The sequence below is a fragment of the Macaca thibetana genome, chromosome 4 (genome assembly GCF_024542745.1).
Source record: "Macaca thibetana thibetana isolate TM-01 chromosome 4, ASM2454274v1, whole genome shotgun sequence".
Lineage (NCBI taxonomy): Eukaryota > Metazoa > Chordata > Mammalia > Primates > Cercopithecidae > Macaca > Macaca thibetana.
This window is the reverse complement of record NC_065581.1, coordinates 70,386,781-70,412,748: the sequence shown is the minus strand read 5'-3', so window position 1 is coordinate 70,412,748 and position 25,968 is coordinate 70,386,781. Positions and strand designations below refer to the sequence as shown.

The 25,968-nt window shown below is 37.0% G+C and overlaps 1 protein-coding gene and 1 pseudogene across 4 annotated transcripts in view; both read right to left on the bottom strand.

Moving 5' to 3' along the window:
* KCNQ5 (potassium voltage-gated channel subfamily Q member 5) overlaps window positions 1–25,968 on the bottom strand; it is a 567,929-nt gene that overhangs the window by 141,976 nt on the left and 399,985 nt on the right. For all 4 annotated transcript variants that reach the window (XM_050786501.1, XM_050786498.1, XM_050786499.1 and 1 more), the window contains exon 3: window positions 20,597–20,723. In XM_050786501.1, coding sequence (XP_050642458.1) covers window positions 20,597–20,723 — 127 coding nt within the window. The remainder of the gene's footprint in view (window positions 1–20,596; window positions 20,724–25,968) is intronic.
* Window positions 4,735–12,133, bottom strand: LOC126952132 (phosphoglycerate mutase 1-like; annotated as a pseudogene).

The window sequence follows — 25,968 nt, the reverse complement described above, 5'->3', positions numbered from 1 at the left end:
AACATTTTGCAAAAGGCAGAAGTAAAATAACTGAGAACAAGTATGGGTGTAGAGAAGCCTCCTGTAAAAGAACCTACAATTCGAAGCATGTGCGCAAATTAAGCACTTTGTTAAAAATATAATCATGTTCCCATGACCAAATTAAATAATTGAAGCAATTAGATTAAAAATGCAGGCAAAAAATACCCTTTTGAGAAAACTTCTGATAACTGAGGCAAAGGAGCTATTTTTCACCTTGCATTGCCTGAATAATTGCCATTTTTTCCCCCTCTATTTGCTCATGTTGACAGCGTTGTTTTTACTTTGTGTGTGTAGGGGTTGTGATGGGGGGCCGAGGGATGACACTTCTCATGTGATTGTTTACTAGCTTGCAGTTTTCTGAATTTTTTATTCATTCAATACACATTCATTGTGGCCAGAAACTTCTAGGACCTGGGTATATAATATTAATGGGCATGGATGGGGCATGGCTGGTGTGGACCAGATAGATGCCTTCTGTCTGCACAAGGCTGAAAGGATGGTTTGCATAGAAGATGCTGAATCGAGTAACCACAATCATGAGTGATGAATGTTATGATAGAAGAAATCCAAGGAGCACATTGCAGGGAGAATTAACCTAGTTAAGAGGCCAGGGAAGCCTTCCAGGAGAAACAAGTGAAGCCATAATTAACAACCAGTCTACAAGAAAGCTTCAAAAGCCCTTCTAATTAAACCACATCCTTTAAGTACCATACATACCATTCCTGAAATTATTTATTATATCTAAGGACTCCAGACTCAAAAAGTACCTGTCTTGGTTCCTGCTCCTTCCATTTACCTTTTAAAATAAAATGTATTCTTATTTAAGATACACAGACTTTCAAATTCTAGGAATGCAGTATTGAAGATATTTTGAGGAAAAATAATAAACAAAAACATACAAAGACGGTCTGAGTTGATAATTTTTTCTGATTGTAGGTATCGATTCTAGGATTGATTAGAGGTTTCACTGAACATATCACTTTTATGATTCGGTTTGCTACCACTAAGAGTTATGGAGTATTGATTAAACACCAGGCATTAAGCTAAGCACTTTACATGTATCAGCTCATTGCATCTTCTTGGGCAATCCTTTGAAAAGGTACAACCAAAATTCTAAGTTTAAAATTAAGGAAATATATGAAGAGCAAATTAAGGCAAATAACAAAGCACCTTTTAGAATAGAGCTTTTCGTGAGTTAAAATTGCCGTTCTATGTTACTTCAGCCTAGAACTGAGGAGGTGCACATGGAAATCCTATGGCAAATTGTCTTTGGCATTGTCCCTCTTTGCAATGACAAAAGTGCCTGGAGTGTGAGGAGATTCGGAACAACTGTACATCATATGAACCCATCAACCCTCCCAATATTGCTATACAAAAATAATACCAGTCAACATCTAAACTGTACTTCATCTGTGCCACGCAATAATTCTTTTAATTTAGTTTTTGAATAGTTAACATATTTATATTTTAAACATCAAAATGACATAAAGAGGTAAATGCTGAGAAATCTTGCTCCTACCCCTGTTTCCATTCACACTGTCCCCATTCACTATCTTCAGTTAAACATTTTTATTCTCTTCTTTTTGTAAAAGTTATTTCAATGTTTCTTTATACAAACACAAGCAATATAAATGTAAACTTTTATTTTTCTCCTTTCTTACACAAAAGTAGCACACTATATATGCAGTATTACATTTTATTTCATTTTTCTTTTATTTCATAATTTGGGATTCTTCTATAGCTGTGCAGAAAGATCTTCACTATATTTTATTGTTTGGATGTATCATATTTTATTCAGCTATAGTGAACATTTACTGTAAATTGATGAAATTATTAGAAAGCAGACTTCCTGGGTCAAAGAGTAAATGCTTAAGTAATTTTGGTAGATATTGACACTCTTCCATAAGGGTGATACCCCTTTGCACTTCTGTGGCATGTGAGTGCCTATTTCCTTGCAGTCTCATCAATAAAGTGTGTGGTCAAACTGCAGATTTTTGCCAATCTGATAGGTGAGAGAATGCTTTCATTTGTGTTTCTTTTTTATGAGTGAGACTGGGTATGTTTAAGAGGTGTATATGTATTTCTTATTCTGTGACCAGTCTGTTCATATCCATTTTATTTTCTGTTAGGTTGTTGGGTTTTTCTTGATTTCTAGAGCTCCTTATAATTTAAAGTGATTAGCTTCTATTTTTTGGTAAGAGTTGTAAATATTTTTCCACATTGTCTTTTGACTTTGCTGTTTAGTTTATCATACAGTATTCTTTGATTTTATGTATTCTATCAATATTTTCTTCTATGACTTTTGTATTTTTAGTTACAATTAGAAAATCTTTCCAGATTCCAAGGTTCCAAGAGAATTTATCAATTTCTGCTGCCCAGTATTTTATGGTCTTATTTAATTTAAATCTTTGATTTATTTGGAGTTTATCTTGGAATCTGGTATGATAGATATGGATACAGCTTTATTTTTTTTCCCAAATGAGTAATTAATTATTTCAGCATTTCTTACAACCAGAATGAGAATGAAGAATTCAGATTCATATATTAGGCCACACAAGGTTGTTTCTAACTTTGAGAAAAAAATTTTTTTTGTTGGTTATGATGGAAGATCCAAGGGGAGACATTAGGCAGAGTTTTGGAGGTAGTTTTAGAGAATAGTTTTAAGAATAGGGCAATTTCCAAGAGGTGTTGAATTAAGTAAGGAGAATAAATGACTTATTTTTAGATCACATTAGAACCATGAATATCGGACCCAACTCTATAAAGCACCATTGGGTCTTGGTGGCAATTTTGAATATTTTATTCCAATAGAGTAGTACTTTAAGGCTCTAACTAATGTCATTATATGTATCTTTTAGCAGGAAAGTATAATTAGTATTGGTCTCAGTAAAGTTTGCTTGAATAAGGACTTTCTAAAAATTAAAGTTACATTTAAATAATGGTCCTTCAGGAATTTGTACAGTATTGGCTTTTTACATTAATTGGTCTCTTTACACTTCATCTATGTAAACATAATACTTATATTCATTTATCACAGTATGAGGAACTGCTCCTTAATGGGCAATACTTTCATTTGTTTCTTGACCCAAGTGGTAAAATATAAATTTCAGCAACTTCTGCTTATCAAAATAATTTCCATAGAAAAACAGAAAAAGCAGAAACATGAGTTCTACAAAAATAAAATGTCATTTAAGACAGCATGGTGTAATTTAATGCCATGAAACATTCTAGGCATTTCAACATTTTATTTTATGATTTATTTTTAAACTTTTATTTCAGGTTCTGTGGTACCTGTGCAGGTTTGTTATATAGGTGAATTGTATAACATGGGGGTTTGAAGTACAGATTATTTCATCACCCAGGTAAAAAGCATAGTACCTGACAGGTAGTTTTTTTATGCTCTCCCTCCTCCCACTTTCCATCATCAAGCAGGCTCCTATGTCTGTTGTTCTCTTCTTTGTGACCATATAACTCAATGTTTAGCTCCCACTTATAAGTGAGAACATGTGTATTTGGTTTTCTGCTCCTGTGTTGGTTCGCTTAGGAGAATGGCCTCCAGCCTCATCCATGTTGTTGCAAAAGACATGATCTTGTTCTTTTTTATGGCTGTGTAGTATTTATGTTGTATGTGTACCATATTTTCTTTATCCAGTCCACCATCAATGGGCATGTAGGTTGATTTCATGTCTTTGCTATTGTGAATAGTGCTGTGATGAATATATGAGTGCATATGTCTTTATGGTAGAATGAGTTATATTCCTTTGAGAATAAACCCAATAGTGAGATTACTGGGTCAAATGGTAATTCTGTTTTGAGTTCTTTGAGAAATTGACAAATGGCTTTCTACAATGGCTGAACTAATTTACATTCCCACCAGCAGTATATAAGCATTCCTTTTTCTCTGTAACCTTGCCAGCATCTGTTATTTTTTGACTTTTTAGTAATAGCCATTCTGACTTTTGTGAGATGGTATCTTATTGTGGTTTTGATTTGCCTTTCTCTAATGATTAGTAATGTGGAGCATTTTTTCATATGCTTATTGACCACGTGTATGTCTTCTTTTAAAAGTGTCCATTCAAGGCCTTTGCCCACTTTTTAATGGGGTTGTTTGTTTTTTTGCTTGTAAATTTGTTTAAATTCCTTACAGATTCTGGCTAATAGACCTTGTCAGATGCATCGTTTGCAAATATTTTTTCCTATTCTGTAGGTTGTCTGTTCACTCTGTTGATAGTTTCTTTTGCTGTGCAGAAGTTGTTTAGTTTAATTAGATCCCTTGAGTTTAATTGACAAAATTAGTCAATTTTTGTTGTTGTTGCAATTGCTTTTGTCTTTGTCATAAAATCTTTGCCAGGTCCTATGTCCAGGGTGGTACTTCCCAGGTCATCTTCCAAGGTTTTTATAGTTTTGGGTTTTATATTTAAGCCTTTAACCCATCTTGAGTTGATTTTTGTTTATGGTGTAAGCAAGGGGTCCAATTTCAATCTTCTGCATATGGCTAGCCAGTTATCCCAGCACCATTTGTGGAATAGGAATTCCTTTTCCCAGTGCTTGTTTTTGTTAGGTTTGTTGAAGATCAAATGGTTTGTGTATGGCATTATTTCTGGGCTATCTCTTCTGTTCCATTGGTCTAAGTGTTTTGTACCAGTACCATGCCGTTGTGGTTACTGTAGTCTTGTAATATAGATTGAAGTCACATAATGTGACAGTTCTGGCTTTGTTGTTTTTGCTTAGAATTGCCTTGGCTATTCAGCCTCTTTTTTGGTTCCATATGAATTTTTAAGTAGTTTTTTCCTAATTCTGTGAAGAATTGGTAGTTTGATATGAAGAGCACTGAATCTAAATTGCTTTGGGCAATATTGCCATTTTAACAATATTGCTTCTTCCTATCCATGAGCATGGAATGTTTTTCCTTTTGTTTATATCATCTCTGATTATCTTGAGCAGTGTTTTGTAATGCTTGTTGTAGAGATTTTTCACCTACCTGGTTAGCTGTATTTCTATGTATTTTATTCTTTTTATTTATTTTTAATTAATTAATTAATTATTATACTTTAAGTTCTAGGGTACATGTGCACAACGTGCAGGTTTGTTGCATATGTATACATGTGCCATGTTGGTGTGCTGCACTCGTTAACTCATCATTTACATTAGGTATATCTCCTAATGCTATCTCTCCTCCCTCCCCGCCGGTGTATGATGTTCCCCACCCTGTGTCCAGGTGATCTCATTGTTCAATTCCCACCTGTGAGTGAGAACATGCGGTGTTTGGTTTTCTGTCCTTGCAATAGTTTGCTGAGAATGATGGTCTCCAGCTTCATCCATGTCCCTACCAAGGACACAAACTCATCCTTTTTTATGGCCACATAGTATTCCATGGTGTATATGTGCCACATTTTCTTAATCCAGTCTATCATTGATGGACATTTGGGTTGGTTCCAAGTCTTTGCTATTGTGAATAGTGCCGCAATAAACATACGTGTGCATGTGACTTTATAGCAGCATGATTTATAATCCTTTGGATATATATCCAGTAATGAGATGGCTGGGTCAAATGGTATTTCTAGTTCTAGATCTTTGAGGAATTGGCACACTGTCTTCCACAATGGTTGAACTAGTTTACAGTCCCACCAACTGTGTAAAAATGTTCCTATTTCTCCATATCCTCTCCAGCACCTGTTGTTTCCTGATTTTTTAATGGTCGCCATTCTAACTGGTGTATATTTTATTCTTTTTGTGGCTACTGTGTATGGGATGGCATTCTTTTTTTATTGCACATCACCCTTTTATTATACTGATCTGGAAATAGGATTTAGTACAGTTATGCTCAAATGAACACTAGACCCATATTGCAGGACCAAGCAACTAGAACATGATTCAGAAATCAGTGAAAGACACACGTGGATAGGACCAAGAGGCATTCACTGCCACAAAACAAGGCAGGGAGGGATTCTAAAACACACAGCAGGAAGCACCCTTGCCCCTCAGAGGTCAAGGAGCTTATCCCATATTGGTATGAGGAATGGCTTATTTTCTGAAGACCACATGTGGGACTATTTCAACCGCCACGAGAAACCCTTAGACGGGTTATTGCTTTGTATTACTTATATACACTAAATTTTTTTTTTTTAAATAAAAGTAAATGTAACACATTAAATTCAGGATTGATCCCAACCTTCTAGAGCCAGTTCCTCTGGGGTCAGGGAGGAAACAGTTGTCACATCACCATGCAGGTTACATTTATCTTCCGCTGGGATGACTAGAGTCCCCAGGCAGTGGCCTGACTACAGAAAAGCACAGGACTAGCTCCTGGGGGCAGACAGGCTCTCTTGCTTCTCCTCATTGGTCATGGCTTAGCGTGGTGCCTCCTCACAAGTTCTTAGTAAACAAAGCACTCGCAAAAACCCAAGTCACTACCTTTGAACTCTCTTGGATAAGGGGGGCTTTTCCACAGCTTAGACTGAGAACCTGTGCCCTAGAAGTGCTATTCTGACTAGAATGTACGAAGGGAGTGGGTACAGAAGACAAAATGGCTAAAATGAAAATGGGAGCCATCTGCAGCTGCAGCTCAAGATGTCTACAGATGTGGTCAGTGTGATGTGCAGGAGGGAGCAGCAGATGGATGCAATGGGCAGGGAGGGTGCTCCTGGGGACAGCAGCCTGTTTGCTGGCCTTCACTTCTTGGCTTTGCCCTGGGCAGCGACAGCTTCCATGGCTTTGTGCATAGCCTCTTCATCCCCCAGGAACTGCATGGGCTTGATGGGCTTCAAGTTCTTGTCTAATTCGTAGACAATGGGAATGCCAGTCGGCAGGTTCAGCTCCATAATAATCTCTTCAGAGAGACCCTCCAGATGCTTGACAATGCCCCAGAGGCTGTTGCCATGGGCTGCAATCAGTACCCATTTCCCCTCCTTGATCTGAGGAACTATTTCTTCATTGTAGAAGGGCAGAGCTCTGGCAATAGTGTCCTTCAGACTCTCATAGGAGGGTAGGTGATTTTCTGTGAGGTCTACATACCCGTGATCCTTACTGATGTTGCTGTAGAAAGGATGGTAGGGCTCTGTCGGAGGTGTGGGACATCATAGGAGCGGCTGCAGATCTTCACCTGGGCCTCACCATACTTTGCAGCAGTTTCTGCTTTAGTGAGACTGGTTAGAGCCCCATAGTGCCACTCATTGAGGCGCCAAGTCCTCACTACTGGCAGCCACATCTGATCCATGGCATCTAGCACTGTCCAGAGGATCCGGATGGCGCTTTTCTGCACTGAGGTGAAGCAAATGTCAAACTCGTAGCCATCATCTGGCAGTGCCTGCTTTGCCTCCTCGTGGCCCGTCGGGCTCAGGTCGGCGCCACGCCGGCCGCTGAAGTGGTTCTTCAGGTTCCAAGCACACTCACTGTGCCGGATCTGCACCAGTTTGTAGGTGGCCATGGCGGCAGGCTTGGGGGACAGCATTCTTGATTTGGCTGTCAGCTTGGATGTTGTTGGTGCATAGGGATTCTACTGATTTTTGTCCATTGACTTTGTATCCTGAAGCTTTGCTGAAGTTGTATATCAAACCAAGGAGTTTTGGGGCAGAGATCATGGGGTTTTCTAGGCATAGAATCATACTGACTGGAATCAGGGATAGTTTGACTTCCTCTCTATTCAGATGGCTTTTATATCTTTCTCTTGCCTGATTGCTCTGGCTAGGACTTCCAGTACTATGTTGAAAAGGACTGGTGACAGAGGACATCCTTGTTTTGTTCTGGTGTTTAATAAGAATGCTTCCAGTTTTTGCCCATTCAGTATGATGTTGGCTGTGGGTTTCTCATAGATGGCTCTTATTATTTTGAAGTATGTTCCTTCAGTGCCTAGTTTGTTGAGGGTTTTTAACATGAAGGGATGTTGAACTTTATCAAAAGCCTTTTCTGCATCTATTGAGATGATCATGTGGTTTTTGCTTTTAATTCTGATTATGGGATGGATCACATTTATTCATTTGTGTATGTTGAACCAACCTTGTGTCCCAGGGACGAAGCCTCCTTGATAGTGGTGGATTAGCTTTTTGATGTGCTGCTGGATTCATTTCAGGAGTATTTTATTGAGAATTTTTGCATCTATGTTCATCAAGGATTTGGCCTGAAGTTTTGTTTTTTTGTTGTTGCTGTGTCCCTGCCAGGTTTTGGTATCAGGATGATGCTGGTTTCATAGAATGAGTTAGGGAGGAGTCCCTCCTCCTCTGTTTTTTGGAATAGTTTCAGTAGGAATGGTACCAACTCTTCTTTATACTTCTTGTAATATTCAACTGTGAATCCCTCTGGTCCTGGGCTTTTTCGGGTTGGTAGGCTTTTTATTACTGATTCAATTTTGGAACTCATTATTGGTCTCTGTCCAGGATTCAATTTCTTCCTGGTTCAATCTTGGAAGGTTGTATGTTTCAAGGAATTTATCCATTTCTTCTAGGTTTTCTAGCTTGTGTGCATTAGAGGTGTTTTTAGTAGTCTCTGAGGGTTTTTAAAATTTCTGTGGGGTAGGTGGTAACATCCCTTTGTCATTTCTGATTGTGTTTATTTTGATCTTTTCTCTTTTTTTACTTATTAGTCTAGCTAGCATTTTATCTATCTTATTTATTCTTTCAAAGAACCAAGTCCTGGATTCATTGATCTTCTGTATGTTTTTTTTTTTTTTTTTTAAAATCTCAATTTCCTTCAGTTTAGCTCTGATTTTGATTTCTTGTGTTTTACTAGCTTTGGGGTCGATTCGCTCTTGTTTCTCTATTTCCTCTAGGTGTGATGTTCAGTTGTTAACTTAAGAGCTTTCTAACTTTTTGATGTAGGCATTCAGCACTATAAACTTCCCTCTTAACATTGCTTTAGCTGTGTCCCAGAGATTCTGGTATGTAGTATCTTTGTTCTAATTAGTTTCAAATAATTTCTGGATTTCTGCCTTAATTTCATTGTTTACCCAAAAGTCATTCAGGAGCAGGTTAATTTCCATTAATTACTATTTTTATTGCAGTGTAGCACTGTAGTGTGGGAGTGTGGTTGGTATGATTTTTTTTATTTGCTAAGGATTGTTTTATGGCTGACAGGTCAGTTTTAGATTATGGGCCATGTGCAGATGAGAAGAATATATATGCTCTTGTTTTTGGGTGGAGATTTCTGTAGATGTCTATTTAGTCCAAGTGTCAAATTCAGGTCCTGAATTTCTTTGTTAGTTTTCTGCCTCAATGACCTGTCTAATATTGTCAGTGGGGTGTTAAAGTCTCCCACTATTATTGTGTGGTTTTCTAAATCTCTTTGTGGGTCTCTAAAAACTTGCTCTATGAATTTGGGTGCTCCTGTTTTGGATGCATATCTATTTAGGATAGTTAAGTCTGACCTTCTGAGGTGAACCCTTTACCATTATGTAATGCCTTTCTTTATCTTTTTTGATTTTTATTGGTTTAAAGTCTGTTTTGTTTGAACTTAAAATAGCAACTCCTGCTTTTTTCTGTTTTCCATTTGCTTGGTAGATTTTTCTCCATCCCTTTAGTTTGATCCTGTGTGTGTCATAGAATGCGAAATGGGTCTTTTCAAGACAGCATACAGTTGGGTCTTGCTTCTTTGTCCAACATGCCACTCTGTGCCTTTTAATTGAGCATTTAGCCCATTTCCATTTAAGGTTAATATTGATATGTGTGGATTTGAAGGATCAAATCCTGTTTTGTGTTGTTAGTTGGTTATTATGCAGATTTGTTTGTGTGGCTGCTTTTTGGCATCAATGGTGTATGTACTTAAAAGCATGTTTTTGTAGTGGTCAGTAGTAATCTTTCCTTTCCATATTTAACACTCCCTTTAGGACCTCTTATAAGGCAGGTCTGATGGTAATGAATTCCCTTAGCATTTGCTTGCCTGAAAAGAATCTTATTTCTCCTTCACTTATGAAGCTTAGTTTGGCTGGATTTGAAATTCTTGTTTGGAATTTCTTTTCTTTAATAATGCTGAATATAGGCTCTCAATCTCTGCTGGCTTATAGAGTTTCTGCTGAAAGGTGTGCTGTTAGCCTGATGGGGTTTCCTTGGGAGGTGGCCTGCCCCTTCTCTTTAGCTGCTGTTAACATTTTTTGTTTCATTTTGACCTTAGAGAATCTGACAAGTATCTGTCTTGGGGATGGTTGTCTGTGTAGTATCTCACAAAGGTTATCTGCATTTTCTGAATTTGAACGTTGGCCTCTAGTGAAGTTGGGGGAATTTTCATGGATGATATCCTGAAATATGTTTTCCAAGTTGCTTGCTTTCTCTCCCTCTCTTTCAGGGACATCTGTGAGTCATAGATTTGGTGTCTTTACATAATCCCATACTTTGGAGATTTTGTTCATTCTTCTTTAATCTTTTTTTCTTATTTTTGTCTGACTGAGTTATTTCAGAGAAGTGATATTCAAGCTCTGAGATTCTTTCCTCAGCTTGATCGATTCTGCTGTTATATTTGTGATTGTATTCTGGAATTCTTGAAGTGAGTTTTTCAGCTGTATCAGATCAGTTCCTTTCTTTCTTAAAGTGGCCATTTCGTCTTTCATCTCCTGTATCACTTTGTTGTATTCCTTAGAATCCCTGGATTCGGTTTTCACTGTCTCCTGAATCTCAATGATCTCTGTTCCTATCCATATTCTGATTTCTGTTTTTGTCATTTCAGCCTGGTTAAGAACCATTGCTGTGGAACTACTGCAGTTATTTGGAGGTAAGAAAGCACTCTGATTTTTGAGTTGCCAGAGCTCTTGCACTGGTTCTTTATCATCTGTGTGGGCTGATTTTCCTTCAGTCTTTGAAATTGCTGTCCTTTGGATGGATTTTTCTGCTTTGATCTTCTTTAATGCCCTAGAAGGTTTGAATCACATATAAGGTGGTTCAGTTGACTGGCTTCATTTCTGGAAGAATTTAGGGGGCAAGGCTCAGCTCAGAACTTTTGGGCTGCATGCTGTAACTTTGGGAGGCTGTTACTGGATCCCTGACTTTGTTCTCTGGCCCCTTGAAGTTAGGAACCTGCTACATTGGAGGGGCTGAGGCGTTCCTGGACCTCTGGCCACAACACTCTGATGGGTGGTGCCAGCCAAAGCACTTCGTTGGGGTGGTGGCAACAGGATCTGTGCTCATTTGTAAGTGTCAAGAGCAGTGCCAAGAGCAAGTGGCAGTGTGGTGGGGTGAATGCTCATCAACTGGGGCAGAGTGCTGGTGGTCATGGGGCTGCCGGCCTCCATGTGCACACTCGTGCTGGTAGCAGTGTCAGCATGGGGGCAGGCTACTGGTGAGCTTGGGGCTGCCAGCCTCCATGCATATGTTCACACTGGCAGCAGTGGCAGCGTGGGGCAGGGGGTGGGGCTGCTGACCTCCATGCATGTGCTCACACTGGCATTTCTATATTTTAAAAGGAAACAGTTTGGCAGTTTCTGATAAAGATAAATCATTACCATATGACCCTAGAGAAATAAAAACTTACGTTCATACACAAACCTACACACGAATGTACATAGCTGCCTTATTTGTAATAGCAGAAGCTAGAAGCAGCCCAAATGACCTGTATTAGGTAAATGAATAAACAAATTGTGTTACATCTAGATCATGGAATTCTATTAAGCAATAAACAGGAATGCACTATTGATGCACTTGGATGGATCTCAAGAGCATCATACTGTATAAGAAAAAGCCTATTTCAAAAGATTACTACTTTACAATTTCATTTATATAACATTATAAAAATGACAAAATTGTAGTGAAACAGAACAGATATAGTGGTTCCCAGGGGTTAGGATTGAAGAGAGGGAGTACCTGTATAGGAGTAATACAAAGTATATCATTCCAAGTTTATTTAGGGTGATGGAAAAGTTCTGTATTTTGATTGTGGCAGTGGTTAAATGCATATATACATGTGAGAAAATTTAATAGGAGTGTATATAAAAGTTGAGTGCATGTAAAAACTGGTGAAATTCAAATAAGGACTATAGTTAATAGTATGTATTCATATTCTGGTTTTGATAATTGCATTATACGTAGGTAAAATATTTTGGGGAAAGTTAGGTAAAGAGTGAATTTGAACATGGAAATTCTGTACTATTTTTGCAACTTCTAAGTAAGTCTAAAGTTATTCCAAAATAAAAAATTGAACATCTTTTATAATAGTTACATCTATTTTCTTTCCTTTCCCTCCCTCCCTCTCTTTCTTCTTTCCTTCCTTCCTCCCTCCTTTCCTTCCCTCCTTCCTTCCTTCCTTCCTTCCTTCCTTCCTTCCTTCTTCTTTCCTTCCTTCCTTCCTTCTTCCTTCCTTCCTTCCTTCCTTCCTTCCTCCTTCCTTCCTTCTTCTTTCCTTCCTTCCTTCCTTCTTCTTTCCTTCCTTCCTTCCTTCCTTCCTTCCTCCTTCCTTCCTTCCTTCCTTCCTTCCTTCCTTCCTTCCTTCCTTCTTTCCTTCCTTCCTTCTTCCTTCCTTCCTTCCTCTCTCTCTTTCTCTCTCTTTCTCTCCCCCGCCCCCCCCCGTCTGTCTTACTCTGTTGCCCAGGCTGTAGTACAGTTGTGCAATCAGAGCTCACTGCAGCCTTGAACTCCTGGGCTGAAGTGACCAAGTTATCTTCCCCTATCAGCCTCCTGAGCAGCTGAGACTGTCAGCGTGTTCCACCACACCCAGCTATTACTTTTTTTTTTGTAGAGATAGAGTCTCATTATGTTGCCCAGATTGATGATTTTGAACTCCTGGGCTCAAGTGATCCTCCTACCTTGGTCTCCCTTTAAAGTGCTGGGATTACAGGCATGAGCCACTGTGCCTGGTCTGTTTTCTTTTAGACTTTAGACAATGGTCCCTAGAAGGAGGGAGATTTGGAGACAGGAATCTAATCATATCACATGGCTTATTAATTTTCAAGTGGAACCCCTTTACTTATGTTTCAAAGTGAGGCAAATAAGAAGTTCTTTGCCAGTCTGGCCAGTGGAATTAGAATAACTGCTTTCATGGCATCAGACACCACCTAGTACATGCTGAAAATATGGATCTTGAAAAGACAATTGCTAATCTATGTAATATGGTTTTCCACTGATCTGTTAATAAATTCATTTTTCCTGCTCCTTCATTATTTTTCTACAAGTAGATTAAATGGATTATACTATAATTAAATTTGACTCAACAAGAGGCAGTGCTTTAGAGCAATGAACTATTGGGAGGCCAGCATGCTACTCCTAGCTTTGCTGCTGATTTATGGGCTAAGGACAAAGCACCCCCATTTCACAGTGCCTCGAGTTTTCCATCTATAGAGTGAGGTAAACAATGTCTCAGAGGGACATGGTGCTGCTTTATAAGCTCTATATTCTAATTGAGCTCCAAATTCCTTTATAGAAAGGTGCTCTTTGAAGAATTAAAGATGTATTTATATTGTTGTTGTGACTCAATAGAAATGAAGCTTTAAAATCTAATTTTAAATGTCTCCTCCTGCACAGTACATTATCCACGTTCTTAAATACTGCAATCAACTATGCACCGAGTTGCTCTGTGATATTTATTAAAAATAAAAAAGGCACCACAAAGACAAACCGTAGAACATTTTCAAAGCCATGTGCAGGGGTTTAACTGCAGGACTTCCACTGAAGTTAATGGGACTCATACTGGCAAATTGCAGGCACCACTTTGAAAATTTACCCCATAGTGACAGTTTAATGCTTCTTATTGATCATACAGTTTCAGATAACATCTCAAGCCAAAAAGGGACAATTTCTCAAAAGAAATAAACAATCTTTAATGAAATAATTCTGCACTGCAATCATCATAACTAAGAGTATGGAATAGAGTCCTTTGGCAAGGAGACTCTTAGGAAATGCTTACTGGTGATACCACTGGGCTGTAAAACAGTTTCCATCACATTCTAATTCCAGTTCCTCAGAAAAATAACACTTTAAAAAAATGCAAAATTTTATGTTTTAAGGGCAGAAATATAGAAACAGAAAATTCAGAGGATTATTTCCTTATAAACTTACATTTATATTTTTCAGAATGGGTAATAATTTGTATATTGCTGATACGAGGTTCCAACAGTCATAGATGACTAAAAAACCCAGGGCATTAAACGGCCATACTTTTTGTTGCCTGATTAACGTTGCTGTTCATAACCGGAATAGTATTCATATTAGGCCTGCCAGCAACCCGTTGGACCTTTGCCTGGTGGCCTGTCTTTAGAAGGAAACTTGATTCAGGGTAGCAGAGCCTACATGGCCTTCAGCTGTGACCTCTGCCTGTCTCCTCTATCACCTTCTGCTATTCTCCCCACTGCTCATTGAGCTCCAACCACAAGACCTATGTCTCCACCTTGAACAATCCAAGCTCATCAAGTGTTAATAATCCTTGCAATTACTATTCCCTGGCCTGGAAAGATCTGTGTCTAAACCTTCTCATGGCTGTCTTCTTCGTAATATTCAGGTCAACTCAAGTGTCAACTACTTAGAAAGACTTTCTCAGACCACCCAAGCTAAGGTAGCCTCTACTCTTTCTGTTTTATTTTCTTCATTGTGCTTATCTGTAGCTGACATTATCTTGTTTTTCAAAAACATATTTGTGTATTGTTTTTATTTGTCCACACAAATATTATCTCTATAAGAAGGAAGACCTTGTCCATTTGGTGCCATACAGCCTCTCCAGCATCCATGAGCATGCTTGGACATGGCAGAAATTGTATAAACGTTCGGCAGATGACTCAAACATAATTTGAAAACCTGGGGGCAATCCTTTGCTTCTTTGTTTTATACAATCACTCATGATATTTCATAGCCTTCTTTCTAGGACTACTTCTATTTCCATCACCTTTGCTTTGTAACACCATAATTATAGTATACTTCCTTTCAGTTTTGCCATTCTCTAAGGGCACAGGAGAGTCTATTCTTACAGTCAGGGACCATGTTTTAGTTGCTTTTGTATCTTTTATACCTAAGATTGTGTTGGGCACATAATAAATACTTTGTCTGTGAATGAATTTTCTTATGTAACATGTGATAGTACAGAATGTTAATACAGTATATCATAGTGCTCTATTAAAGTTTATAGAAAGAATGGGAAATAATCCTTAGTTATTCATTCTCCTCTTCGGAAATAAATTTTCTTCATGTGGTCCAACCATATCAGCTAATCAAGCTACCTGGTAAGTTCAACTTTCAAGTTTGTGTACCAGGTCAACAATTACCTAAATTACCAATAGGTTATTAATGTTAAAAAACATTTGAAGGTATTCCTGCGAGTGATGCTACTTACTCTCGAGATGTCTCCAATTTGGAAATACCCAGGGAGCCTCATGATAACATCAACTCAAGAGCATATGCAAGTTTGATACAGGCCAAGTAAGTCTATTTTAGGTCCTAATTTCCCCTTCAGGTTAGAGAGCAGCAATAGGTAACATAATTTAGTCAATCTAATTAAGGCTGAGACTGCAATTATGTTCTATAAAGTCTGGCTTTTCTTTAAAGATTTTGAATTACTAATAATAAGCATAATAGTATCATGTTCTTTTGTTTACAAGTTGATGACAATAGATAAGGTTCAATTAAATTTAATTTTAAAATGCTAATAAACAGTAAAGACACTTTTCCAGTTGGGTATGTATACTTTTCTAGAGTGAAATCATGAGAAATAAATCCAGGTTCTTTCACCTACCATTTTTTTTTTTTAACTTTGGGCATGTTTCTTAAGTCTTGTCTTACTTCCTCATCTATAAAATGGGACATTATAAAGGACAGGCATGATGTCTCACACCTGTAATACCAGCACTTTGGGAGGCTGAGGCAGGTGGATCACTTGAGGCCAGGAGTTCAAGACCAGCCTGGCCAACACAGTGAAATCCTATCTCTACTGAAAATGCAAAAATTAGCTGGGTGTGGTGGTGTGTGCCTGTAGTCCCAGCTACTCGGGAGGCTGGGGCATGAGAATGGCTTGAACCCAGGAGGTGGAGGTTGCAGTGAGCTGAGACTGTGCCACTGGACTCCAGCTTGGGTGAGAGAGGGAAACTCTGTCTCAAAAAATAAATAAAATAAAATAAAATAAAATAAAATAAAATAGAATAAAATAAAATAAATAGGGACATTACAGTACTTGCATAGAATTAAATAAGACCATATTTATAAAGCGCTTAGAGTAGTACTTAATATATAGTAGTTCTCAGTAAATATCAGCTATTATTAACTAGAGGGATTAAAATTGTTTTAATGTTTTTGTGATAAGTCAATCCAACAGGTTTTAATTGTCCTCAGATGGTCCAGTTAATCACATGGAAGGAATCTATGTGCACTGAGGGAGTTTGAACACTTAGAAGTAAAAAGTCACAGAAGAGTGTATGACTAACAGAAAATAAGTGAAATAATATAATTTCTACTAAAGGGGAAAAAGGAGTAGAAGGTATAGAAAATAATGTCACTCAAGAGTAAGTCTCTTGGAACAAAAGATAAAGAAGATAGAAACAGAAAAATGATGTCTCAAATCAATTTAGAACACAGTTGCAGTTTTGGGAGTCTGTGATCTAACTTTTGAACACATTAGCAACTTAAGTTGCCTTTTAATAAGATGAAATCGTAGGTATATTAGAGTAGCCTCAGCCATCTGGTTGATTTTAATAAAGGCTTCAATTTTATTTTATCCATGTAGGATAAAATAAAATTTTATTTTATGCCTCTTTTGTCCTCTTGTGGAAATAATTACACTGAAAATAAACTGTTAAAATAACAATAAGAAATCAACTTACACTTAGCATCAAATACAGATCCAAGACTAATAACAGGCTGGTATTTTCTCACTGAGACTCTCTGCAAGACTGAAAAATATGGCCCTGTTATATCTGCCTTTGGAAAGCGTCACCAAGGAATCTAAAAAAAGCCACTGTGAGAAGCAATTTGTTGGCTTCCTGACACATCAGGCTCCTTATTGGTGATCCGAGTTTCAGCCTTTGGTCTATCTGCAATTTTTGGGTAGGTCAGTAATGAAAGCTAGAAAAAAGAATGACTATGAAATCAGTCTTAGAGGTTATTCACAAATTCTTTATGCCAATGTTATCGGGTGAGTGTTTTGTGTTTTCACATAGAGAAATCATAAAGCAGCCTGTCCAGGTAAATGAAGGGCAGCTTGGGTGGTCATCCCAAAACACAATTGACTATCCAAATCAGCAATGCAGCAATTAGTGCTCATAGCTCTAGACAAGTTATTATGACAGAAGAGTCTTAGAGGAGACATAAAAATTGAACAGATAGATATGAGGAAGAATTTTATATTCAAGATAAGATTTTACCAATTTTCAAAGCAAATGCTTAAAACCAAGCAGAGATAAATCAATGTACAGTAGTAATGAAAGAAAGTACCTAATTAAAAAGAGTTAAATAGATTAGTTTCTTCCCTTATGTTACAATTGTTTAAAATATGTTTTCCAAACACAAATATGTAATGATTTTATGATTTGTGAAATCAATGAGCTTTTGAAATGCTCTTGGCTTTGGCCAGAGTGCAGGGGTAAGGAAGGTGGGCAGTTCAGAAGGGCATATGCTAAAATCTTTAGGAATTAGTCCATAAAACCTCTATCAATTGGGCCTTTGTCAAAAGGGTGCAATACTACATGAGACTTGTTAGCTGACCACTGTAGCAGCTTCAGTCTGTTTCCAATTGGAAAGAAAAACATTGGTGTGCTTACAGAAAGCATTTCCCAGGTTGAAGGCACAGTCAGTCTACCACAATCTTTTCTATGTTCTTTTCTCGAATGCTCAAGACTTCTAAAAACATTTGGGTGTATACTTGCCATATTCAGAGTAATCAAATCTTACAAATATATGAAGTTTTGAGAGGTTTTAGCTACATTTCCAAACATCCATTCAGAACAGTTATCATGGACAGATGACAGATGCTATTCCTTTTTTCATTTTGTCACAGTAAATTAGGTTGAACAAGCGGACTACAGTGTTCACTTTAGTATTTTACCAGTTACATCAAGCATTTTTATGAACCTGTTGGACAGGCCTAGAAATAGTCTCAATAGTCATCTGGTACAGCTCGCTGCCTTTAGGAAGGTGATGTTTGATTCTTTAGTGTAGGTTAAATTTTACTGACCTCATACTGATAAGCCACATTTGGACATGCTTCACTATAACATCCATTCAGCTGGGCCATGGGTCAAACATGTACATTTAATAAAAGATTAAAAAAATTCATAGTTATCCTAACTGTAAGTACAAATGTAGACTTTGTTCTAATGGGGATTCATTATATATTTATCTGTGAAATTTTCTTCCAAAGCAATTAATTTACTAGAGGTAAAATATCTAAATAAAGAAAAGGTCTAAAGGGTTAACAAAACTGCAATTATGCCTAAACCATGTCATACTAGTACTTCTTTGAGACAGGATCTTACTCTTTTTACTCAGGCTGGAGTGTAGTGGCAGGAACGTGGCTCACTGCAGCCTCAAACTCCTGGGCTCAAGTGATCCTCCAGTCTCAGCCTTCTGAGTAACTGGGACTACAGGTTTGTGTCACCATGCCCGGCTAATTTTTAAATTTTTGTAGAGACAGGGTCTTTCCATCCCAGGCTGGTCTTAAACTCCTGGGCTCAAGTGATCTGTCTTCCTCAGCCTTCCAAAGGGCTGGAATTACAGGCAGGAGTGACTGCGCCAGGCATCATACTACATTTTTAAGGTCACTATTGATAGGTCCAAAGGCAAGTAAGATTACAGATAACATAACACCATTTTTAGAACTACATGTTATATCAAGACCTTCAAGGACCTGAGACAGGAAGACAAAGACCAAAGGACTAAGATGTGTTGATGTATCCATAGCTGAAAACAGCTATCAAAAGGCAGCAGACATCTGGGAAAAAGCTTTCTTTTTCGCATGGTGGCCAGAGATACATTGGCATTGCTTCTGGAATTGGAACAAAGCCAACTTTTAATTGGTTTTAAAATCTGGAATGAAACATTTTTCCAGTCATCCATGAACTGACCTTATCCTGTAGAAGTTGAGTGAATCTTGGCTAACCATCTGCCTTGTGAATTGTTTTGTTTGGGCCCCTTATGGGACAGAAAGTACTTGTTGTGCAGTAGTTTCACATCAAGTTACAGTCCTTTGTAATGCTGCCTGAGTAGCGAATTGAGAGAGAAAAAACCATGTCCAGGGAGAAATATCTAATGCCTTCACTAATATGCCTTGGGGCTTTATGAACCTGCAAGGCTTGGAGTTACCACCTACTTTGCTCCATACCTTAGCATGATGGCTTCCAAAAAGAAGTAAAGCTTATTATTGGAGAAGATAGATAGCTGGACAAACAGACTGCATTCATGAGGGCCAAACCAGGTATTTTAAGATAGATTTAACTTAGAATTCCACTAGATTCACTATTGTAACACCAATGCCTCACACACAGCCACATTTCCATAAATTCTGGTTTAGTAAGTGGAAACTTTTGAGATGTGCATACTATGAAAGAAGTATGGAATAAAGGATTCTTCTTAACAGTGTCCATGGATGGTGATACACTTTCTTCCTAAATCCACTCTGCCCCCACCATAGGGAACAGGAGTAAGGGAGGAAATTAAGAAGATCACTCAATAATTCCTGACTCCTAAAACAAAACAGAAAACCTATGCTAGCTGAAGAAGATAGCCTAAACTATTTTGTAAATTAAAAACCTACTTTTTCAGGTTGAAAATAGTTGAAATAAACAAGCCTCATCAAGAATTTGCAGTATTTGGGTTTGAATGGCTGCCTAAGAAGCGAGACAGACAAAAAAGCAAGAAAGCCAAATTTAGCTGCTAAATAATAATAATAATAGCTTTTATATATAGACTTTTCAATTTTATAATACTTTTAAATATTACTGAGAAATGCCAGATCTTAATTCCAGAATGCTCTATGGCATCTTCATTAGGAAGTACAATTTCAAGCTGGAACCCGGGTGAATGATGTCTCTCAGAAACCATAGCAGCTAGGGAGGTGCAGAGATGTGCTATGTATTTGGGTATTTTGGGTTGGAGGGTGGAGGACTCATATTTTAGGGTGTAGAGCACTTTGTCCAGTCTACAGTTACCAATGCATTAAGTAAACTGTACTTATAATCATTCTTGAAGAATGTTAATTGATATGCATTACCAGTATCAATGTATTGCCATCTATTCCAGCTGATCCAGAGCATAACCTGGTGTCATATTGTAGAGCAAAAAGGGTTTTTTATACTCACTGAAATCAATGTTCCCCTAAATCAGGGCAACACTGGAGCACCATGTATTTCCATGTAAGTTAATTGATATAAGTGGGTATTCTAGAGCCAGATTGCCTGGCTAAAATTCCAGCTCTACCATTTAGTAGCTGTATGAATTCAGCTGTATGAATAACTTAGCCTCTCTTCACCTCAAATTCTTCAACTGTAAAATGGGGATAATAAAAATATCTACCTCATAATGCTGTGGAGTCAACATCAAATGAGTCAACATTTTCAAAACACGAGTGCCTGGTCCATGATAAGTACTCCATGGATGTTAGCTTTTAATATTAATCAAATATTGCAAAACAGGAGATAGAAGAAAAGAATGTTGGTGTCATCAGTCCAGGTATCTGAGACTCTGATATTCACCTATAACACAGAAGGGCTTTCGAGCAAACCTCAGTCTTCCTTGCCATCCTCTATACCGACAACAGCAACCCGCAGACCAGATTCGAATGATGAACTCCAAACCAAAGACGACAATCATCACGAACTCCTAAAATATCAGATAAGACATATCAGAGAGAAGCATTATGAAGCAAACCACAGTAAGAAGCTCTATGGATATTTTTGGACATTTAGGCACTTTGTCTAAAGGATCTAGTTGTTAATATCTAAAGTTAAGAACATTTCCTTTCTCCAAATCAAACTAAATCTGGAGAGCATTTGAACCTCATACTGTCTGCATTTCCTATCATGGAATGCTCTTCCTTTTCAAGTCACTAATACTTTGCAAATTTGGGAGTCAGTTTCAATACTAAATGTGCAGGCTGAATAATGGATCTCTCTCGTCTGGAATTTATAGTGTAGCTGACTTTAGCTACCCAGTAACATGTGAAATATCCGAAATAAAATAGCGAATCCTGAAATATAATGGCAAGTTTTACAGAAAATAGAGCTTCATTTTGCTGCAAGGAGTGACATAATCTCTAAATCTTCGAGAGTTGTTCTCAGAGAAAAAGAAGCAAATATTTAGAAGTATACTGAATTCTTTCGTTACAGTGTCAAAATCCCCTTAAAAAACAGTAAGTTTCAAAAGTATTACAGTGTGAGACACACATCCTTTGCCAGAAATGAGACCCTGAATCCTTCCGATCTGAAGCTTGTTAATTATTATGCTGCCCTTTGGCAAGAGCTGCCTAGAAAACAACACCTGCTCCAGGAAAATGACTGAGATTATTTAGGAAGAGTTGTGAGTTAACCCTGGGGAAAGGCCAGCTAAAGTGGCTCATTAAACAGTCAGTGATAGAATGAAAAACCAAATGGAATTTGTAAAACAAAAGCATTTCTGGAGCAAGCTTAGCACGGTCATCTTGTTGTCCCTATAGGAACAAGCACTTAATTTATCAAAATTGTTTTTCCTTTAAAAATAATTCCCTTTCTTGTTTTAAAGCAAGGGTTGATTCAACATTTATAATGTAGAACAATATTTATAGATTTTTATCATAATATCTTAATTGTAAAAGTAATATATTGTCTTTATTAAAACTTCCAAACATCACAGAAATAGAAAGCAGAGAAAGTAAACATTCTAACCTACTCCCCACTCTCCCATTCTACTCGCAGGATAAAAACTGTTACCAAATTTATAAAAGTGGCATTTTTGTTGCAAATTTCAGGCAAATGTCTGTTTCTTTAGTTAGAGCATGGGATGATATGCTGCACTTTTGAAAGGACTAGTAGAGCTATCATTCTATCCTTCTTTTATTTTGCACTAAGTAATCCACAAATATTTCTCATGATGGGAAATAAATATCCAATATCATCACTGCTTACTCACCGTTATTCAAAACTACTTATAGGATAAACCTTCAAAGATGACTTTATGCAGATAACCAAAACGAGGGTCAACATACACTCATTAATAATCCGAAGGTTTTGTCTGGTTTTGGCTTTGTTTTGGTTTTGAATGTATATCTGGCTAGTTGAGTCTGTTCCTTTATTAAGGTATATAAAGTGCCAGATCATTTGTTGTTAATCCAGCACATCTTTCCAAATACAGAAAACATACTCAAGCCCAAAATGCCCATGTAGTTGTGCCTGTGCCCAACTTAGGTTAAATGGCAGATCCACTTTTTAATCCTGCCCCTAATTCCTACTTATGCCAGGACATTTGGAACGCCAGTTGTGAGTACTCATATTATAAGGGATCCCAAGAAAATCCCAAATGTGGCCTGTGTCCCTGAACACTACTGTGTAGTAATTTTTGTTTTTCATGGAAACAGATGACATCAGTATGTCCACTGTTCTTAACAAATGACAGATGCCCATTGTTCTTAGGTATGTCAAGGTCACTGCACTATTCCTATGTTGCAGTAAGGCAGGATAAATTACATTTACAAGTTCTTTATTCAAGCCCTATTGTTCAGAAATATTGTTTGCTGCTTTTTTTTTTAAGGAGGGAGGGAAAAATGACAGGAGAGTCTCAAAATTCATAAAGCGAAACTAATAGGGTTGAAAGGAAGAATAGACAAATGTTAAGTTGTATTTGGGGACTTCATTAACACACCTTATCCTTGCTCAGAACTATGGGCATAGAACTACTAGAAAGAAATTTAACAAGTATGTGAACTATCTGAACAACACATTCAACCTACAGGATCTGACGGATATGAGACATTTCACCTAACATCAGCAGAATACACATTTTTAAAAAGCATCTATGCACATTTATTAAGATAGATTATGTTCTGGGTCATAAACAAATTTCAACAAGTTTAAAAGAATAAAATCAGACAGAATGTGTTCTCAAGCCACAATGGAATAAAACTAGAAATCAATAACAGAAAGACAAGCAAATCTCTAAACATGTGGAAATTAAACAATATTCTTCTCAGTAATCCACTGGTCAAAGAGAAAGTCTCAAAAAATTAAAAAAATACATTGAACTGAATGAAAATAAAAAATGACATAACAAAATATGTAGGATGCAGTAAAAGCAGTGCTGAGAAGAAAATTTATAGCACTAAATGCTTACATTATAGATGAAGAAAGGTCTCATATTAATAATCTTAGTTCCTACCTCAATAAATTGGAAAAAGAAGGGTAAAATAAACCCAAAGGAAGAAGACAGAAGGAAATAATATTGAAAAGAGCATAAATTAATGAAACTGAAAACAGGAAAACAATATGGAAAATCCATGTAACAAAAAAGTAGTTCCTTGAGAAAATCAACAAAGTTGATAAATCTCTTTCTTGAAAGCTGACAAAAAATCCCCAATGTCAGGAATGTAATAGGGGATATCACTACAGATTCTACAGCCACTGAAAAAATGAAGGGTACTATGAGTAACTTTATGCACATACACTTGATAACTTAGGAGAAATGGACCAAATACTGTAAAACTACAAGCTACCAAAACTCAACAAAGAAGAAATAGACAATCTGGGTAGCCCTATAACCAACCTCTAAAGCAATTGAATTGATAGTTAAAATCTCCCCAAACAGAAATGTCCAGGCCAAATGGTTTCACTGGAAAAATCAACCAGACATTTAAATAAGAATATATCATTTTCACACAATTTCTCCCGGAAAATAGAGGGGAAAAAACTTTCTCAATCTTTTTATGAAGTCAGTATTACCCTGACACCAAAACCAGACAAAGACAATAAAACGAAGCAAAACAAAAACTACATACCAATATATATCATAAACTTAGACACAAAAATCCTCAACAAAATATTAGCAAATATTTTTGCTAGTCAATCAGTCAATATATAGGCAAGTAGGATTTATTCCAGGTATGCAAGGCTAGCTCAATGGTTAAACTCAATCAATATAATGCATTATACAATAAAGCTAAAGAAAAAAATATAACCATATAAATTGATGAAGAAATAGCATTTGACAAAATCCAACACCCATTTATGATTAAAAAAACTCTCAGCAACTTAGGAAAAGAGGTTTAACAGTTTAATTAGATAAATAGCATTTACAACAAACCTAACATCGTACTTAATAGTGAAAGACTGAATGCTTTTCCCTAATATTAAGAACAACCAAGATGTATATTTTCATCACTCTTATTCAACATAGTATTGTAAGTTATATTAATAGTTGCTGCAATAAACCAAATAAAAGAAAAAAAAAAAGGCATGCAGTTTGGAAAGGTAAACATAAAATGGTCTCTATTTACAAATGACATGACTGTCTACAGAAAAATCCAAAGGAATCTACGAAGACACCCTTGAAACGAGTGAGTTCACTAAGGCTGCACGATATATGATCAATGTAAAAAATGAATCATTTCTTTATACTAACAATGATCATATGGAAATGAAAATTAGAAACAATATTATTTATAATAATTCCAAATAAAAATAAAACTTAAATATCCACTTAGAAAAACACACACAGTTTATGTGCATTGAGATTACAAAATGCAGATAAAAGAAATCAGAGAAGACCTAAATAAGTGAGGAGAAATACCGTGTTTATGAATTGGAAGACTCAACATAGTAAAGATGTCAATTCTTCCCAAATTGATCTACAGGTCTAATAAAATTCCTGTCAAAATCTCAGCAATTTTTTTTGGGGGGTAGATACAAACTTATTTTAAAATTTATATGGAAATGCACAGGACCTGGAATAACTAAAGCAATGCTGTCAAAGAAGAATAAAACAAGATCAATCACTTTACCTGATATTAACGCCTACTATTATAGCTCCAGTAATCAAGACTGTGGATTGGTGGAGGGATAGACATATAGAACATATAGACATATAGAACAGTGAACAGAATGGAGAATTCAGAACTAGACCCACACAAATATGCTCAATTGATTTGTTTTAAAGGTGAAAAAGCATTTCAATGGAGGAAGAAGAGCCCTCAACAAGTGATGCTGGAAAAATTGAACATCTATAGGCAAAAAAGTGGACCTTAATCTATACTTCCTATCTTATGAAAATCACTTAAAAATGGACCATGGGTTTAAAAATTAAACATAAAATAATAAAACTTGTAGTAAAAAAAAAATGGAGACGGCTGGGGGCGGTGGCTCACGCCTGTAATCCCAGCACTTTGGGAGGCCGAGGCGGGCGGATCACGAGGTCAGGAGATCGAGACCATCCTGGCCAACACGGTGAAACTCCGTCTCTACTAAAAATACAAAAAATTAGCCAGGCGCGGTGGTGGGCGCCTGTAGTCCCAGCTATTCGGGAGGCTGAGGCAAGAGAATGGCGTGAACCCGGGAGGCGGAGCTTGCAGTGAGATTGCACCACTGCACTCCAGCCTGGGCGACAGAGTGAGACTCCGCCTCAAAAAATAAATAAATATATAAATAAATAAATTGGAGACATTTTTGGGATTTGGACTAAGCAAAGAGTTCTTAGTCTTGACATCAAAAGCAGAAGTTATAAAAGGAAAAAATGAGAAATCGGATTCCATCAAAAGTAAAAACTTACTCCATGAGAGCCCAGGTACTAAGGATGAAAAGACAAGCCATAGACTGGGAGAAAACGTTTGTAAACCACATATCTGACAAAGGACTAATATCTAAAATATATAAAGAAACCTTAAAACTCAACAGTAAAAAACCAAAACCTCAATTAGAAAATTGGCAAAGATATAAATAGGATATTCATAAAAGAGGACATACATAAAAGAGGTTACATATATGGCAAAGAAGCACATGAAAAGATATTTGACATAATTAGCCATGAGAAAAATGCAAATTAGATTACAATATATCACTACACAGCAAGCAGAATGTATAAAATAAAAAATAGTGGCAAAAAATAG